Source organism: Rhinoderma darwinii, chromosome 13 (assembly GCF_050947455.1).
Source record: "Rhinoderma darwinii isolate aRhiDar2 chromosome 13, aRhiDar2.hap1, whole genome shotgun sequence".
In the NCBI taxonomy this organism is placed as follows: Eukaryota; Metazoa; Chordata; class Amphibia; order Anura; family Rhinodermatidae; genus Rhinoderma; species Rhinoderma darwinii.
The window spans coordinates 20368940-20388278 of record NC_134699.1 but is presented as its reverse complement, the minus strand read 5'-3'; the positions used below and the strand labels follow the sequence as shown (position 1 = coordinate 20388278).

Below are 19339 nucleotides of genomic sequence, written 5' to 3'. Positions count from 1 at the left end.
TAGTGAAATAAGTTACTTGTGGGTTGTTTACAGAGGCTTCAGTTGATTCTGCAGCAGCATCGGCGTTAGCAGGTAAGTCGATGTAGCTACTTACCTGCAAACGCCGATGCTGCTGCAGAATCAAATGTAGCCTCTGGTGCCGGTGTCCTCGCTCGTCTGACACGATGCATGACCTGTGAGTGACGTCACAGCGTGATCTCTCGAGAACACGCTGTGTCTGCACTGCCAGAAGCTGGGCGTTCTGAAGAGAAGTGGATGATACTTCTCATCAGAGCGCCCAGCTAGTAAAAGTATTAAAAACGCCCCGATGTACGCACATAATACACGCCCACTTGGACTTTTACTTTTAAACACACCCACTTGGACTTTTGCAAGCCTCATTTGCATAACTACAAAAATGGTCATAACTTGGCCAAAAATGCTCGTTTTTTAAAAATAAAAACGTTACTGTAATCTACATTGCAGCGCCGATCTGCTGCAATAGCAGATAGGGGTTGCAAAATCTGGTGACAGAGCCTCTTTAAGGCCCTTTCACACGGGTCAATTATCGGGCAAACGAGCGTTCACAGAATGCTCGTTCCCCATCATGGACCTGTGTTAACGCTCGTTCATCGGCTGATTGTATTGGTTATGCTGCAAGAAATATTATCGTTGTCGCCTTTGTTGGCAGCACATCTTCCTGTGTAAACAGGGAGACGCGCTGCCGACATGATAATAATGTATGGGGACGAGCGATCGGAGTAACGTTCGCTCGATCCCATGCATTGCTTCTTGTCAAAGGAGCAAACGAGCACCGATCAACGAGCTGTCTCATTGATCGGGCTCATTTACACAGTCCATGTTAGGCCGTGTAAGCATATACTGTCACATATACCATGTTGTACTATTGCCCGCTGATGAACCAATAACTCTGGGGAAATGCATTGGGAGATAGTTCAAGACTAATTCAACTTCAAACCTTATTTTGTTATTGTATATTTAATGTTTTTTTGTTTTGTTTTTTTAATGGTATCATTTGTACAGTTCTTTTTCCTTACAATTATGTCATTATGCCTTGGAGAATTGGCTGGTCTAGCTAGATAAATACCCGATATGGTTTATCACAGCGTTACCAGAGCCACCCCCTTTGCGGCGATTACTCTGATATTCTTAGGGCATTTGTTCAGGGATGTACAGAACTAGGCTTAGTACTGATTTATAGGTAGAACGTAGCGTACATTCTAATACCCTGGTTTATATATATATATATATATATATCTCCTTTTCCTTTGCCCCTTCATATTGATGGTATATGGTGTATTACCTCATAGTTGTTTTTACAACTGATTGTAGTCTTTAATATATTTTTATATGTCTATGTTATTCTTAGAATACTTATTAAAAGTGATGTTTTATAGGTTCCTTACCTATCTATTACAAATATGAGTTAAATAAGCTGCGTTCAGTGATATTCGTGTATTGTTATATTCTTATTGTCAAAAACATAGAAAGTTGAATCAACTTAATATGAAATATTTTGCTTGTGTTCTCTCCTAACAATATGTCTTCCAAGTTTGCTCTGTTCCAATTCTATTTTATAAAGCTGGACGCCACTGAGTGTTTTATTGCCTATTTAGAGTAGGTAGATCTTAGCAGGTGTGGCATAATTTGCCCTTGTCTTTGTCATGTATTATTGTTTTTTACGGTATTCTAACCTGCAGGGGTCACTGTCACATTTGATAATTTTATGTTTATTTCGACAATAGGTCCTTAGTGAAGTTCCCACACACATCAATCCATAGGATACATTTCATCTCATTCACGATGCTACCACAGTAGAAGGGGTCATAAGAGTGCATTTCTATATATACGGGGGGGATTTTTTTATTATTTACATTATTTGGTCATTTTGTAAGTTGTTTTTTATTCACTAGTTTATAAAGCTTTACAATATGTAATACATTTTTTATACATTTCACAGTCAGTTTGCATTAAGCCTAAAGATGATGAATCTGTTCATGTTTTGACACAAATTTCCCATCTTCAAATTCCTCTGTGATTGAAAGAATCCTCAAACCGGTACGTGAACCTAGATAGAGAAGGGGTAGCAGGATTAATAATTTGGAAAAATGTCCTTCACACAAAACAATAATCATAATAATAGTTTAGAACAGTGACTACTACAGATTAAAAACAGTACTACACTCTGTAAAATGAATCATTTATATTTCTTCAGGTTTTTATCACTAACACATGTTCTGTTAAACATTGGGCATGACATTTACTCAAATTAATACTTAATTACCTATAGTAAAAAAAAAATCACTTGCCTTTTTGTTTTTTAGATTCGGCCTGCGGAATACTGTATGAGGAAAAGAGGGAAAAATACAACTGGGTTAATGTTGCGACAGATGAATGATTGTGGGAGGAACGCTGATATACATTGTGTATGTGATTAACAACGGCTCCTCTTACTGACTACTGCAATTTCCCAAGTCATATATTCACAAAGAATGAAGCATCTGAATGTGGAGATTTAATTATTGTTTTTGCTTCCCTTTTAATTCAATTACCATGAAAGTATGGTGAAACCAGGAGAAGGGATAAAAGTAACCACCAGTAAGAAATTTCCAAGGAGCGAGACATGAACATATAAAGGGGATGTCAAGGATTAGCAAAAAGGGTCTACTTTTTCCATAAACAGCGCCACTCCTTACCATAGGCTATGTCTGGTATTGCAGCTTAGCTTCATTCTCCCAACCCTTATTTCTGATCCTGGACAAACACTTCAATAAGTGGATCTGTAAACTTTCATGTCTGCCTGGTAGATTGTGTAGATTATGACGTATGAATGATCAATTTTATTAATAATGAGTAATATCTTTAGTCTTGATTACTTAGTCATTGAAAGCTGGCCATACTCAACCTGGTCAACGTGGCAAATTCTCTTAAAGAAAGAGAGAGTTCATATAGTACGAATGGCACACTGTAGGGCATTTTAAATTCTTCACTTTTTCCATATATATCCCAACTAGACATGAGCGAATTTCCCGAAATTAGTTTCCGGTCCGTTAAGATTGAATCGGCCATCCGTGCTCTGGTTGGCTTGAAAACTCATATCTGACTCTCTGATGTCTTCTAGGACTGTATTCAACCCCTTTCAAGCTCTAACAGTAGTAATGTCAAGGTAATCGCAACACAGTATATGGATAGTGAGAGGTATAATCACAGTGTATTTTGGGTAGGCTGCCAGCAAGGCATTATGGGGAAGCTAGCCCAAGGTCATGTGATCTTTTTTAAAATCTGTAAAATGGTGGCTGCCATTTTGTCGTGATTCGTGCACTATGAACCCCAAAAGTTTCGGAGTTTGCTGAAGATGAGACTTTCGGAAATTTTTACCAATTTCTATTCATATACAGTAGAATTGAGTTGCTCATCTCTAATCCATATCCCCGACTATAATAAGCCCGCAAGGGAAAACTCATGCCCCAACCATTTAGACACCCCTAAGGAGCTGATAATAACTATGTCCCACCAGCCCCGATTAAAGGCACAGTCATATACTTCTTCCTACATACATGTCTTCTTCTTGCAGGAGACGTCGATATGTAGCGATTTCCATCTCTATTCGTGTCCTTACATCCATTAGAATCTTATACTCATGGTGTTGGCGCTCCAGATCATATCGTAACCCAGACAATTCCGCTTCCACACTGTTAACCAAATCTTGTATATAAGTTAACTGACTTCTATAATCCTCTTCTGTCTCAGCCAAAGTGCCTTCAAGAGCCGATATCTGTAACAGGTCAAGACAAAAATCAATGGTGAAATGCAGAATATTAGTACTAAACTGAGTGATCAGCAAAATACAATGTTTTTGGACAACACCCCAATGTCCACCTCCCAACTAATAATTGCATGATCAATATTGTTGCAATACCAGACGCAGGCTATTGTCTACAGTGGCGCTGTAGACCTTTTTTCAAATCTCAGACAGCCCCTTGATTAATTTCTGCTCTAGTTACCATGCAAAGTATTACTTAAAGAAGAAACAACCAATTTTAGATTAGACCGCCGGCAAACAGCTAATTTTGGACATTTTAGCCACTGCAGGGGAAATGTAGTATTATATGGTGGCCATTCAGATGAATGGTTGTCCATGTAGTACATGGACGTCTCAAGTCCACCAGAGCGTCTCTCCGTTCTTACTCATAGAGAGGGTTCCCAAGCAAAGAACCCCCCCCCCCCCCTCTCTGACGTCTATGTGCCCTATTAGGAAAATTATTGTCTTTAAGAGACAACTCCTAATTGAAATAATTATTTCATCTTTGCTGGAAAAATCACGTAAGAAATATATATTTTTTTTCAATTTTTACCTACAATATGGCGCCACTATTTTTCCACCATACTGTACTTTAGGTCAATACCACAAAGGGCTAAGAACCTACTTTACCCCGCTTTAAGGTGGCCATACACATTAGATAAATGTCAGCCAAGCCCACCAATTTGGCGGGATCAGCTAATTATCCAATGTGTATAGGGGTCTCGAATCCCGACTCTTCCATGATTGCAGAAGTCAGGGGAAAGAAGGTTTGGGTTGCCCAACATACCCAATCCTTTGTTCCCACAGGAGATAACCTGCTGCCAGTGGTGTCTTCTAGCGGCTTATTTAATTTCTCCCCATTAAAATAAAAATGTACTCTCGGCCAAGCCAAGTGTGCATGTTTCTGGTGGAGTCGGGAAGACTAGCTGTCGGTGGATACCTACTGTGTCTTAAGTGTATGGCCACCCTTTAAAATATAAGAACGTACTTTTCTAAATTCAGTTTGAAGATCAATCTCTAATGTCTGTATCGTGTGCCGTAGCTCCATGACTTCCGTTTTCACCGTCTGTAGCTGCTCAGTTCCAAAAATCATTTGGTGGTTCAACTCTTCACTCTATAAAGATAGAGGAACAAAAAGAACATGACAGATATTACCTCAACATCCCATGTTCAGAGATGTATACTTAACAAGTCTGTCATCTTGCAGATTGAATCTTAAGATCTAATTGCTGAACTTCTAATCTTTCCACATTTCAAAACAACTCTAATTATTTTAATCTGACCACCCATGTGCAGGTTTGACTAGGCAATTTTCAGGAATTCTCTGAGTGCACATAGTATAGAGGGTAATTTGGTCGTTTGCTAAACTTATGACACTTACTGGAGTAAAAGTCAATGGCTTTTTAGAGAAGGTTCGATCTTTGTCTCTCGAGATGTTGGGCTGAAACTCCATTGGTGCTCTTCTGATATGGTTAATTTTTTTACATGCCCCCATTATAAAGGCCCAGTGTGTAGCTTCTCCATGTCGTATGATGCCACCACGAGGCAACTTATTCTTCCCTAGAAGAAATGATTCTAGGGAAGAATATAAATATAAATCGACCTTGGTTTTCCAGGAATCCATAAGAAGAAACCTCTGCATGCCTATGTTAAAATTAGGGGTAGAGAGTGTCTTATTATGAGCCCACACCAGCCTATTGGCACTGTATTCGAGATCCGTTTAATACAGATCCCGAATCTGGCTGTGTTTGTAAGGCTTAAAGGTGCCCATACGAAATTAGGCCAAACCCATCGATTTCAACAGGATTTTTAGGAAAACTTTTGGATTTTTTCTATTGCATGGGAAAATACTCATAATAAAAAGGACCAAAATCATATAATAATCAAAGTCTGATGTCTAACTATCCAAATCAAAACATGTCTTTATAATGGGGGTGCTTAAAGATCCAGTGTTTTTACTTTTTTCTCAGTGAATGGATCAGTAAACAGTACCTGAGTCATGAACCAGTTCTCCACATCCTTCATGTTCTTCTCCATAAAGCTTTCATATTCATTCCGGATTTCTAACAAGACCTTACTCAGGTCGACAGAGGGTGCAGCGTCAACTTCCACATTCACTCTGGATCCCAGTTTTGCTTCAAGGCTATTTACTTCCTAAGGAAACACAAATCGTTATGTTGTCATATTTAATACACAATCCACCAGTAACATCCTCGGACTACTTCTTCATTTATTATGATAATGATAACATTGGAAAATGAACAAGAAAATTGTGACACTAAACATGTTGCCGGAGACATCTGCCTATCCTAATATCCATTAAGATCTCCTGCTTTACAGCCTGCAATTGATCTCTCCGGGATACAGGTTTCCTTGTCTATGTGCAAAGGGAAGGGATATTTTCATTCCATGGAGACTTTGTAACATGGGGAAAATTTCTGTTTCTCTATCTCCCCCCTTGGGAGTGACATATATTAATGATTGGATTGAGCCACACACTCAAGCTAGAAGTATATAATACATGGTCTGGCAAGTGTAGTGTAGTATAATATAGTATCGTATAATGTAGTATAGTATAGTGTAGTATAGAGTAGTATAGTATAATGTAATGTAGTATAGTGTAATATAGTGTAGTGTAGTATAATATAGTATAGTGTAGTGTAGAATATTGTAGTATAGTGTAATATAGTGTAGTGTAGTGTAGAGTAGTATAGTATAATGTAGTGTAGTGTAGTGTAGAATAGTATAGTATAATGTAATGTAGTGTAGTATAATATAGTATAGTGTAGAATATTGTAGTATAGTGTAAAATAGTATAGTGTAGTGTAGTGTAGTATAGTATAATGTAATGTAGTGTAGAATATTATAGTATAGTGTAATATAGTGTAGTGTAGTGTAGTATAATGTAGTATAATGTAATGTAATATAATGTAATATAGTATAGTGTAGTGTAGAGTAGTATAGTATAATGTAATGTAGTATAATGTAATATAGTGTAGTGCTGAGTAGTATAGTATAATGTAATGTACTGTAGAATAGTATAGTGTAGTATAGTATAGTGTAATATAGTGTAGTGTAGTGTAGAACAGTATAGTATAGTGTAATATAGTGTAGTGTAGTGTAGAACAGTATAGTATAGTGTAATATAGTATAGTGTAGTGTAGAACAGTATAGTATAGTGTAATATAGTGTAGTGTAGTGTAGAACAGTATAGTATAGTGTAATATAGTATAGTGTAATATAGTGTAGTGTAGTGTAGAACAGTATAGTATAGTGTAATATAGTATAGTGTAATATAGTGTAGTGTAGTTTAGAATAGTATAGTATAGTATAGTGTAATATAGTATAGTGTAGTGTAGAGTAGTATAGTATAATGTAATATAGTATGGTGTAGTGTAGAATAATATAGTATAGTGTAATATAGTGTAGTGTAGTGTAGAACAGTATAGTATAGTGTAATATAGTATAGTGTAATATAGTGTAGTGTAGTGTAGAACAGTATAGTATAGTGTAATATAGTATAGTGTAATATAGTGTAGTGTAGTGTAGAACAGTATAGTATAGTGTAATATAGTATAGTGTAATATAGTGTAGTGTAGTGTAGAACAGTATAGTATAGTGTAATATAGTATAGTGTAATATAGTATAGTGTAATATAGTATAGTGTAGTGTAGAACAGTATAGTATAGTGTAATATAGTATAGTGTAATATAGTGTAGTGTAGTTTAGAATAGTATAGTATAGTGTAATATAGTATAGTGTAGTGTAGAGTAGTATAGTATAATGTAATATAGTGTAGTATAATATAGTATAGTGTAGTGTAGAGTAGTATAGTATAATGTAATATAGTATGGTGTAGTGTAGAATAATATAGTATAGTGTAATATAGTATAGTGTAGTGTAGAGTAGTATAGTATAATGTAATGTAGTATAGTATAATATAGTATAGTGTAGTGTAGAGTAGTGTAGTGTAAGGTAGTGTAGTATAATATAGTAGAGTGTAGTGTAATATAGTGTAGTGTAATATAGTGTAGTGTAGAACAGTATAGTATAATGTATGGTAAAACTGACACTGTTCGTCAACTATCAATCATTCTCCATCATATTACCTCATTATGTTTTTTCTTGAGAGAAGCCAGATCTTCCATGAGGAATTCAATCCGAAATTCAAGGTCATATTTTTCCAGGGTCAGTCCATCGCGACCTTTCCGTAAGGCTTGTATATCTGCTTCTATGTTATTACGAAGACTGAGCTCCATATTATATCTAGAAAAAACAAGTATTGCATTATTTTAACAGACAATATTGATGTTAATTAAAGCTGCATTTAAACATTAAAATATAAAATATAATATAATATAATGATTCTGCTTTCACTGATGAGTTTATTTCTATATCAGACCCTGGGATCTGAGTCTGTATTTTACACCAGCCACCAACTCTTATAGAACTAGACAGGGGCATAGCAGAGATAGCAGTCACAACCGGCCCTGATACCTGAAGGGGCCCAAAGACCCCTCCACCACATAAGGAGACAGCGGTACGATAAATGGCCCATGGTAGGTGGGGCGCCCTGTCCTATTTTACGTTGGGGCACAAGAGTTTCAAGTTACACTTCAACCTAGACATGATTTTAAGTAAGTAAAGTTGAAGATCAGCAAAACGTATCTGGTTCAGCATGAGTACCACTTCCAAAGAAGCCATTGTTGCCTATCCTGCACTGAAGAGAGTTAAAAAGTTTGAAGCAGTTTTATTGATGTAGCAAATATTCCCTGTCTGATAATCAGAAGTCCACGTAGAGTCGTAGACAGTCAGTTTTGATCCTCTATGCCTCAACAAAAACATCTCACAGGATGACCCACCAGCTGGAACTAACTTAAAGGGGTATATTGGCTGTACCAAGTGATGGCATTATAGTAGTAGGATATGCCGCCATTTGCTAATTGATGGGGGGCTGACCACTGGGATCATCCCGTCAAGGCACTACAGAGCGAACACCAAAGGGGCCTCGGTCCCTTCATTCTTGTAATCGTGGAGGATCCAGTGGTCAGTCCCCCATTGATAATCAATTGGGGGCAGTGATATGACATCACTTGCTACAGCCAAAATATCTCTTTACAACCAACATATTTTCAAACCATGTAAAAACAATTGGCGGTTTGAAAGTTGTAGTCAAGAATCTGATGGACATTTCCTCCTAGGGAAGAGTTTCCTCCTGGCCCAGCTTTAGGCCTCTTACACACTCCTATCACCGTTTTCACTGCCATTTTTCAGGGATCCGTGTGTCCGTTATGGTATCCGTGTCCATTCCGTGTTTCCGTTTTAAATGGCCGTTGTGCTTCCGTTTGGCTTCCGTTTTTCATGGATCCGTTAAAAAAACGGAAGGTATTAAAGAGGCTCTGTCACCACATTATAAGCGCCCTTTCTTGTACATAATGTGATCGGCGCTGTAATGTAGATAACAGCAGTGTTTTTTATTTAGAAAAATTATCATTTTTGATGGAGTTATGTCCTATATTAGCTTTATGCTAATGAGTTTCTCAATTGACAACTGGGCGTGTTTTACTATATGACCAAGTGGGCGTTGTACAGAGGAGTGTATTCATTTGAACTTGTTGCATGTCCCAGGAGACACCCATGGTGATCATGCACCATGCTTATGAGTCTCTCAACATCCATCTTCAGGAATGAATGTGTACTATAGTCTGTGAACTTTGGCACGCCCTGTCGTTGCTAGGGCAACTAATTCGTCAAAAACGGGCCCATTGACTTCCATGGGCCCCACGGTCACGGAATCACTGACAAAAGTAGGACATGCTCTACTTTTGATGGAACGGAACACAGATCCGTGAAAATAACATAAGTGTGCATGGGCCCATTGAAATGAATGGGTCAGGGTGCTATCAGTGAAAAAAACGGATAGCACCCTAAGGGAAAAAACTGAAGTGGGTATGAGGTCTTATAATTCATCATTGATCTTTCCCTTTATTCACATTGGCCAATTATCATTGAGATAACTCAAAAACTTGAAAATTATGACAATAATCATCACCCAGTGTAAATGGACCTTTACTTTTTTACTTTCCCAGCTGCCCCATAAATGACCGATGCGAGCATGCATGTTTATTCCATGAGGATATGGCAATAACCAGTCACCTCCTGCAGCGCTTATCTCCTATGGGAACAAAGTATGGGGCATATTGTAGTTCAACACGGCCAACCCTTTAGATCTTTGCACCAAAAGTCAATCCGGCACCCACTTCATGTGTATGGGGTGTATATGTTCTATATAGTTAACTTCTATAGAAGGTAGAGTGGTTATGAAGGAGTTGACTTACAAACTTTTATAAAGAATGTATCGTTTATTATCTCTTTCTCATATTCACGTTATTCTTCCATAGGTTCACTAAGTCTCTGGAGTGTATTTTATACTTTCTATAGTCACCATGTAATCTCATCCAGACTCTCAGTCGTCTTTTATTTACTAGTCATCTGTTAAATGGTTTAATTATTGGTTGTCTCCTCCAGTAATGACAGGGTGATAAGAGAATACTAAAGACGACAACTGATAAGACCTGAAAAATGAAGTTCTACAACCTCAAGGACATTGGCTAAATCAATAATGGACACGAATGCCCAATAAATCTTTATAGAAGTCATTGGTTTCCAGCGTAAACAAACAGTACACTCACTAGCTGCATAGAGGTAGCCAAATACATGATATAAAGCAAGCCATATACATGAGATGTCCCCCAAACGCTCATTCTGCCCATAAACATGCATGCTCGGATCGGTAAAGTGCAGGGTCATAGCTATAGGGAGGGCAGAGGTAGTAGTCACAACCAGTTCCTGGTGCCTGAGGTGGTCTAAAGGCTACATAAAAACACACCAGTCAGACAGTCGTGGTACCCCATACACATAAAGGGGGTTTTACACTGGGCAATTATCGGGCAGACAAGCATTCATAGAACACTTGTTGCTGATAATTGCTGTGTGTAAACCGGGCAGCGATTAGCAGATGATCGAGCAAACACTCGATCATCTGCTGATCGTATCGTTTTAAAAAACGTAACTATTATCGTTGTCGGCAGCACATCTCCTGTGTAAACAGGGAGACGTGCTGCCGGCATGATAATAATGTATGGGGACGAGCGATCAGAGTAACGACCGCTCGTCCCCATATATAGCTCCTTGTGACAGGAGCAGATGGGCGCCAATCAACAAACTGTCTCGTTGATCGGCACTTGTTGCCCCGGCCAAAATCGGCCGGTGTAATAGGGGCTTTAGACTAGAGGCCAATCTGAGCAAAACTGATAACCCACCACTCAACCTCTATGCAATCTATTACCTTAAAAAGACAGAATGAATTTCCTGACAATATCTACACTTATGGTTCTTACTTGTTTAGGAGGTCATCCCCTGCCAGACGGGCATTGTCTATGTTCAGAATAGCCTGGGAATTCTCAGAAGTAGCATTCAAAATCTGGAAAGGATTGCAGAAACTGAAGCTGAACATGTCTGATAAAATGTCTCCAAGCCAAGTGTTACATGGGCTAACAATCATATATCATATACGGCATATCAATTATTAAAATATATAAGTTTTAATTTAGATTTTTTTTTTATCATCAACTGATCCCCTTTGGTTTTTTAAAGAGGTTTTCCGCTTTAGACAAATCCTTTTTGTTATAAGGGATTCTCAAGGCTCAGCTGATCACACGTCCTGCTATTGGGACCCCTAGCTATCTGTTTTTATTTGTGCGGTAACTTGGCAGTAAAGCTCCCCATACACATTAATTGAACATTGGCCAAACCCACCAATTTTGGCAAGACCAGCCCACCATCTAATGTGTATGGGTGTGTCTCGAGTCTCCCCTGACAGCAGATATCGGGGGAAAGAAGAATTGGTATTTGGGATTTTGACATGCCCGATCCTTTGCTCCCACATTGAGAACACGTATACGGGAGGGTCGGGAGAAATAGCTGTCAGCCGAACAAGCGTTCGCCCCACATCAATCTAAGGTGTTCAATTCCTCTGTAGCGCCACCACAGGGTAAATGTAACATTGCACAGTTTCAAATTAAATTAAGGGGCTGTCTGTATAATGTATGGAGGTGCTGGGTCCTGCAAAGCAAGACAAACTCTCTGTAGTTACTCTTTGCTTTGGCTAATAGATGAGGATCCTGAAGACTCCCTTCCCGTTATTTATTCCGAATCTCCTAGAAAGGTCTTTAAATATGTTGGTTTTTTTTTAAAAAACAGATAGACTCTATAAACCCTCTATAAGAAGTAGATGCTGAGTTAAAATCTTAGAGCAGTGCCAAAAAGTTTTGAGCACATTCCAAGAGGCCAATGACCCTTCATTTTAAAACACAGTAGGGCTCCCATGTCCCACTGACACCCGTTGATGTTATTTTGCGACATCTCTATATGACACCCCAACTCTATGACAATTTATATGGAAACCCCACTTCCTCTTGAGACACTGAAATGTTTGTAATAACATAGATTGGAGCCAGATGTCCATTAACCTCTATCTGGAGACGATCTTTACCTCCTTTTGAAGATCCTCAATGGTCTTAAAGTAGTTGTTGAAGTTAGGTAGTTCCTTGGGAGCATTTTTCTCATACCATGCCTGTATTTTTATTTCCACTCGAATATTTTCTTTTTCTAATTCATCTACTTGTTCTAAATAGTTTGCCAGTCGATCATTGAGTAGCTTCATAGTTTCCTTAGAATTCATATTAAACAATCCTTCATTCTTCCACCCATTTCGACTTTCAAAGCTATTATTAAACCTATAGCCAGTGGGTATACTCCCAGTTCCAAAGACATATTGAAAAGGGTCCTGAGCCGTTCTTTTCAGCTTTGTTCCTCCATATACACTCAATGTCCCTGGGAAAACTCCATGGTATGATGAGGACAAATGCCTGGAGAGGGTTTTAGGGTCACCACTTAAACGATAGTCTTCTTTGAGGGATCCATTAGAAGACCAAGCTTTCCTGCCACTGCAGCTCATTGTAATGGGATAGTTGGGTCCAGACAGGTTCATAGAGATCTTTTTCATTTTATTTAAATTAGAAAAAGGAAAACTACAAGCTATACTACTTTTATAGGACGTATTGTGGGTGTCACAGAGAGTAGAGTGTTTTTATGGGAATTTTACAGGCGTCTAGGCCTATGCCAGACCGATTCCCAGCTTCATCAAAGGTTTTTTTTTTTTAACAATATAAGATGTATTGTGTGTATGTGTATGCCAGGAAGGTGAACATGAGACAGGCCCATTTACCACACCCTGTGAGAGTAAAACTTGTGTACGGTCTAAGTATATACTGCTCATAGTAGTCACTTAACTGCGTAATACTTGCATGTAAGGATCGAGGTGTCTCGTAATGTAATTTCATATTACTAGGTTAATAATAAGAAGCATATTGTCATTTTTTTGTTGTCTATGAAAAGTTTAACAGGATGATAAAAGTTTAACAGGAGATAAATCATGCAATGAATTTACCTTTCACCGTACAGTTTATTTCACAGTGTTAAAGCAGGGGCGTAGCTATTGGAGGTGCAGAGGTATCAGTCGCACCTGGCCCTAGTTCCTGAAGGGGTCCAAAGGTCCTCTTGCCACATAAGAAGATGGCAGAATTATAAATGGCACATGGTAAGTGTGGACCCTGTTACCAAATTTGTACTGGGTTCTAGGAGCTTTAAATTAAAAAGTGTATATACTGTATAGGCATATCTTGAAGCTCTTTACCCCAAAATCCATAACAAAGCCCCGCACCTACCACTTGTCACTGATGTTTTCTGTAGGACAGGCCATGGCCACAAACTTTTTACGGACCGTGCTCCCATACTTTATATTAGGAGCACGGCCCGCAAATGCGGACGGACGTCCGTGGTTGCACGTAATTGTGGGGTTGTGTGCATGGGGCCCTAGAAGGTATAGATTCTTCTAGCAGAGATCCAGATAGTGTAGGGTGTCTTAAAAGCAATGCTCTCTGGGAAAAGTATGCAAATTAACTTTCCTCCAGAAAACGGTCTCTCCAGTATTACCTATAGGTAGCTGCCCTTTAAGTCAATGCCCGACCCATTAAATAGCCTTGAAACACGACTAAGGGTATCAGTCAAACCAGTGACGCCCTACCTATAGGTGGCACTTGAAAGCCTGTTTTTCTTCTTCTGGAAGGATTTCATGAAATCTTCTATCTGTAGGTTTCACAGAATTAGAGTAAGGATATGGGAAACCAAAATAGGACATTTTTGTCTTAGCTTTGACACAACCCATTAAAATCTTTTATTGGCATTTCATTGTGCAGCATAGATTTTATTTTAGCATCATGAACCAATTCATAAATCGTACAAGGCCCGATCCTATATTTGCCTAATTTTAGACGTGTTGGTCTTCCATCAATGTTGTCTCAAAAAAAAAATCATCAACATATTGACTTCGTATTTTCATAGGACAACGTCAGAAGATGTTTGGTGATGTCTGGGTTGTAGAATTGGTCTTGACTTCACAACAGGTTCTAATATCTTCTCAGTGAGGTGGAGGAAATGACCTTCCCACCAGCTTCTTCTTTTATGAACGCTTGTACTTTTGTCTTGGTGGTGGTGGTGGTTGTTGTGCTTGAACCTGCAGGAAAAAGTGAACAAATAGAACATAACATTTTTATAGGGGCTTTATAGTTTTCTAATTTTAATACTGTATGTGTTCCCAGGATCTATCTAGGAAAAACTGATGCACTTTCATAGACGACGTGTAAGTAGAGTTAATTGCATTATATTTTATTATACTACAGTTCTTACCTGATTTGAGCTCTCCACTGGCAATTCTGAAGAAAAAAAAATATTGTAAAGATTATACATCAAAGTTACGGTTGGATAGGGCTGAGTAAAGAAAATCTCATCAATACTTTCAGTAATAACAAAATAAGAAAGATTCAGAAAGGTCCTGGACACAAGGACTGAAACGTTGCACGTGGGCTAATAATAGTCAAAGCTTTTTTCCACTTATCTTTGGAGTGATGTCTATTTTCTTATTATGAGATGATAGATAGATAGATAGATAGATAGATAGATAGATAGATAGATAGATAGATAGATAGATAGATAGATAGATAGATAGATAGATAGATAGATAGATAGATAGATAGATAGATAGATGTTCAGGAACATAGCTAGTGCCAGAGAGCTGCCAACAAGCCACTCTCTCTTGGAAAGGGTATTTAGATACATGGCTAGGGCAGCAAACTGAATTTTTGCCTGTGGTGAATGAAAGGCTAGCACAATCTCAGCCAGGGGTCTCACAAATTAGTTGACAAGGTTAGAATCCAACCCTGCCTCGAATCTGCAGTGGTCTGTCAGTAGTGGTCAGTACTTGGCCTCTTTAACCTTCTTCCCATACTAATCTGTGATCACCTCTGAAGCCAGAAGGGACATGTGTGTGGCAGTTTGTTGGCCATTAATTGGCAGTGGAAGAGAGAAGTACAGGAGCCTCCTCATTATGTGAACCATATTGGCCAATCAGATAAAACGGAAAAAGGTGCTTTGTACGCATCACAGGACTTTGAATGGCCTCCAGAGTAGGAGTTCATAGGGCTATCCAGTAGGGGCATTAGCCATCGTGGGCACCCTTTCAGTAAGGCTTCTAATAAAGAGTCCCATGACTTTTTCTTCTTAATCACACATTAACTAAAACAATTCATTGCATATAATGGACTAAGAGAGAATTAGACTTACTGTCCACCCTCTCCTTCAAGGAGTTGATGGTATATGGCAATTTCCTGCTCCAGCCGGGACTTGATGTCCAGCAGTGTTCTGTACTCTTGGTTTTGGCGTTCAAGATCTGAGCGAAGATCTCCAAGTTGTCCTTCAATGCCGCCGATAATAGACTGTATCTGGAAAAGCTGTGCAGCATAGCGACCTTCTGTCTGTGCTACTGAAGCTTCCAGACTGGCTCTCTGTTGGCAGAAATAAGTTTGGGATCAGGGTTTTGCTAACATTTGTTTTAAAATGGGTTGTTTGAGATGAGAAAAAAAGTTATTTTCCAGAAACAGCGCCACTCTTGCCCATGGGCTTTGTCTGTTATTGCAGCCCAAACTCATTCAATTTAATGGGAATGCGCTGCAATACCAAACACAACCCATGGAAAAAAATAGAAGATTTGGTTTTCTAGACCCAGACAACCTCTTTAAGTCATTTAGATAACAATTTACAGATACTTACAGTGCTTAGGAGAGACTGAAGTTCAACTTCAAGTCCTTGTAGACTGCGTCTCAGGTCTGTGGTCTCAGATTTGGTGGATTGCACTTGCTGTGTGTTAGTAACAACCTCACTCTGCAAACTTTCAACCTAGAAGGTGAGAAGACCATATGAGTAACATCAACTCTGAATATCAGCAACATAACTAATGGTGGCCAAAGAAACGAAGCTCTGGAAACCATCAGATGATTGGTCCAACACTGGGATGGTCAAACTAGGTTGAAAAAGACACTTGACCATCAAGCTCAACCAACGTAGGACCCGGCTACTTGACTCAGAGGATACATGTGAACATATTTTGTAGCAAAGATCATCTGAATCTTACATTAGCATTCTTGGGAATCCAAAAAGTTAAAGATAACAACTAGCAACCAAGAATTATCAAAAAGGAGGTCCAACAAACTTCTCGACATTAAAATAGATCTCTATTGGTCAGATCCAATTGTTTAGCCCCTGTACTAACATTATGAGCCTTTTTGTAGCTTTTTATTGCATAGTTCAAACAATTCCGCATTTGGTGGGATTGTGCCTAATTTTCGTATGGAATCCAAGCGAATGACAGTCCAGGGCTAGTCCTCGTAAGGTCCAACCCCATGAGGAAACTTGACATGATCTACTTTTCTGTCACATCTCTGCCCAGGTATTCACATGAGGACACTTTGTGGGCAGCAGATGCGCCATTGTCAAGAAACAACTCGGATAGACCAGGGAGGAGGAGAAGCACTACAGCACTGAGTCTCATGTCAAACGTACTGACTCCTAGTCCCTCAGGCCCTGGTATATATAGTTATTAGAGGCACTTGTCTCAACAAAGTAGGGTTATCTACACTATATACTTACCTGGCAAGATTTAAATCCCCATTTACAGAACATTTTTAAGCTCTGCCCCGTTTCCCCCAGAAACACCCACAAACCCACCCATAAATGCCCACTTTGGGGCATAATTGCTATAGTTTGTATTTACTATATCCCTGTATACTGTCTACACTGTAAGGACATGTCAGTGAGTGTATATACTGTGGGGGCAATATACAAGAAATATTCTGCAAAAAAATTTATGACAAACGCTGCCCGGACAAATCGTGCCCCAGGCAACTCCATACTCCTGTCAAGCCCTGTCTCAATTTGTCGGCATTACAGTAGTGTCTCTAATTAATTTATTTTCAATTGTTGGCACCACATGACAAAAAAACGTTCCTGTAGATATGTGAACGAATGAGATGAAGGATTCAGAGATGGTGTGATGTCTTACCTGGGCAAGGAACGAAGCTTCAGCCTCTTTTCTGTTTTTTTCGGCAATATGCTCATACTGTTCTCGGAGGTCATTTACTGTCTTGAGTAGGTCAACTCCAGGAGCAGCATCCAGCTCCACATTGATGGTACCAGCAGCTTGCTGTCGACTCTCACTGACTTCCTGAAAATGTATAAAAACTAATGTTAGCTGAACTTTCACGAAATAACGTTAGACGTTGGTTGATGAACTGATAATCCCTATGTATCTAAAGTGACCTTATCAACCATGGTGTTCCTATGAAATAAATAGATTGATCACAAGGGTGACCATTAGATATGTCCTAAAAATGTATTAACCTTGACATTTTCCAAAGTGAAGCTATTTCTGGGAGTATTTTTGGTTCTTAAAGGGTCTTGTGTCTTCAATGGTCCTGGACCATGGACATTGGTGTACTTGACTATTGAAGTTACTTTAATTAAATACTAAAGAAAGTCAATGTATGGCTGAGAATATCTGTGGGAATTTCTATGGGATTGGACATATGATCTGGATTGGTCTTTTTGATTAGATTTTTTGTTCCGGTTCACGCCGTTAGGCCAGGATGACAGACAGATACAATGACAAGCTTCAGTGGCCTTATTAAATCCGGCATCTGTTGCATTGCCATAAGTACAAGTTTAGGAAAGTAGTTTTAACATCACAAATGTGACTTGGTCTCAAAAATTGGGGTACCGGATGGAGAAGTGGCCACAACGGGAGATATGGAAAAATAAAAAAAAATATTACGGTTCTCATGACTGAATTATTCCATTTCTCACTTACCTCCTCATGGTTCTTTTTCAGGTAGACCAGTTCCTCTTTAAGGCCTTCAATCTGGAGCTCCAGATCTGATCTTGTCATTGTCAGCTCATCCAAGACACGCTTAAGTCCATTGATATCATTGTCTACGCTCTGGCGCAGGGAAAATTCATTCTCATACCTAAAGAATAGAAATGAGAAGCCTTCAGTCATAATATAATATACCATGCATGATAGGAATTCAGATCCCTGAGCAATAATTGGCATGGGATGCTCAAATCTTTAAAACCGGAATGAGAGGCCAAAATAATAAATAACCTTGAAACAAGATAGATAGATAGATAGAGAGAGAGAGAGAGAGAGAGAGAGAGAGAGAGAGAGAGAGAGATAGATAGATAGAGAGAGAGAGAGAGAGAGAGAGAGAGAGATAGATAGATAGATAGATAGATAGATAGATAGATAGATAGATAGATAGATAGATATGAGAGAGATAGATAGATATGAGATAACCTACAGATACTATTAAATGAAGAGTAAGCTACCCAACACCAATGGATAGGTAAAGAAGAGCAAATGGAGCCTAGAGACAGAACTTTATGGCACGTCAACATAGACAGTACAAGGTAATGGGTAGCAATAAAGTGTTGGCCTGGAGATGCCCCTGTAGTTACTTAAGTTTGAAGTCATCAGCAGCCAGTCTGGCGTTATCTATCTCCAAAATCACTTTTGAGTTGTTGATTGTTGCCACAAAGATCTAAAAGTAAAAAAAGAAAAAAATAGAATAAATAAATGCAAGTAAATAATTTTCTGGAAACCCTATTTATGGCATTTAGTTTTGATATAAACATGTAGATAGATAGATAGATAGATAGATAGATAGATAGATAGATAGATAGATAGATAGATAGATAGATAGATAGATAGATAGATAGATAGATAGATAGATAGATAGAATATAGACAGATAGGTAGATATAATATAGATCGATCGATCTTCTATATGGAAATTGTTGACTATATCATCTTCTCACATGACAATATTATCTGTACCTTATCACGTAGTTCATCAATTGATGTGTAGAAACCAGCAAAGTTCTGCTCACGAACTGTCACAGACCCCTGCTTTGTATACCAGTCACGAATCTTGGCCTCCAAATCATTATTTGCCTCCTCCAAGGCTCGTACTTTATCAAGGTAGTTGGCAAGACGGTCATTTAAATTTTGCATGGTATACTTCTCATT

General features: G+C 38.7%; 2 protein-coding genes across 2 annotated transcripts; both read right to left on the bottom strand.

The window, feature by feature from the left end:
- Positions 1-1976: 1976 nt before the first annotated feature.
- On the bottom strand, positions 1977-12821 carry LOC142666410 (keratin, type I cytoskeletal 19-like). Its single transcript, XM_075846440.1, has 8 exons — positions 12357-12821; positions 11203-11285; positions 7912-8068; positions 5795-5956; positions 4791-4916; positions 3558-3775; positions 2310-2341; positions 1977-2068 (listed from the first exon to the last, which is right to left on the bottom strand). Exons 1-8 carry the CDS (start codon positions 12819-12821, stop codon positions 1977-1979), a joined length of 1335 nt encoding a protein of 444 aa, XP_075702555.1.
- Positions 12822-14177: 1356 nt separating this feature from the next.
- Positions 14178-19339, bottom strand: LOC142666411 (keratin, type I cytoskeletal 15-like). The gene is made up of 7 exons (XM_075846441.1): positions 19148-19339; positions 18770-18852; positions 18123-18279; positions 17319-17480; positions 16031-16156; positions 15552-15765; positions 14178-14438 (listed from the first exon to the last, which is right to left on the bottom strand). Exons 1-7 carry the CDS (start codon positions 19322-19324, stop codon positions 14332-14334), a joined length of 1026 nt encoding a protein of 341 aa, XP_075702556.1. The 5' UTR covers positions 19325-19339; the 3' UTR covers positions 14178-14331.

Excerpts from the sequence above, each read along its gene's own strand:
- LOC142666411 (XM_075846441.1), bottom strand. The coding sequence starts at position 19,324 with ATGCAAAATTTAAATGACCGTCTTGCCAACTACCTTGATAAAGTACGA. Across the intron at positions 18,853-19,147 it reads TTGATGAACTACGTGATAAG|ATCTTTGTGGCAACAATCAA; the intron begins GTACAGATAATA and ends TTTTACTTTTAG. Across the intron at positions 18,280-18,769 it reads GCTGATGACTTCAAACTTAA|GTATGAGAATGAATTTTCCC; the intron begins GTAACTACAGGG and ends TCTATTCTTTAG.
- LOC142666410 (XM_075846440.1), bottom strand. The coding sequence starts at position 12,821 with ATGAGCTGCAGTGGCAGGAAAGCTTGGTCTTCTAATGGATCCCTCAAA. Across the intron at positions 11,286-12,356 it reads TTGAGGATCTTCAAAAGGAG|ATTTTGAATGCTACTTCTGA; the intron begins GTAAAGATCGTC and ends AATCCTTTCCAG. Across the intron at positions 5,957-7,911 it reads TCAAGAAAAAACATAATGAG|GAAGTAAATAGCCTTGAAGC; the intron begins GTAATATGATGG and ends GTGTTTCCTTAG.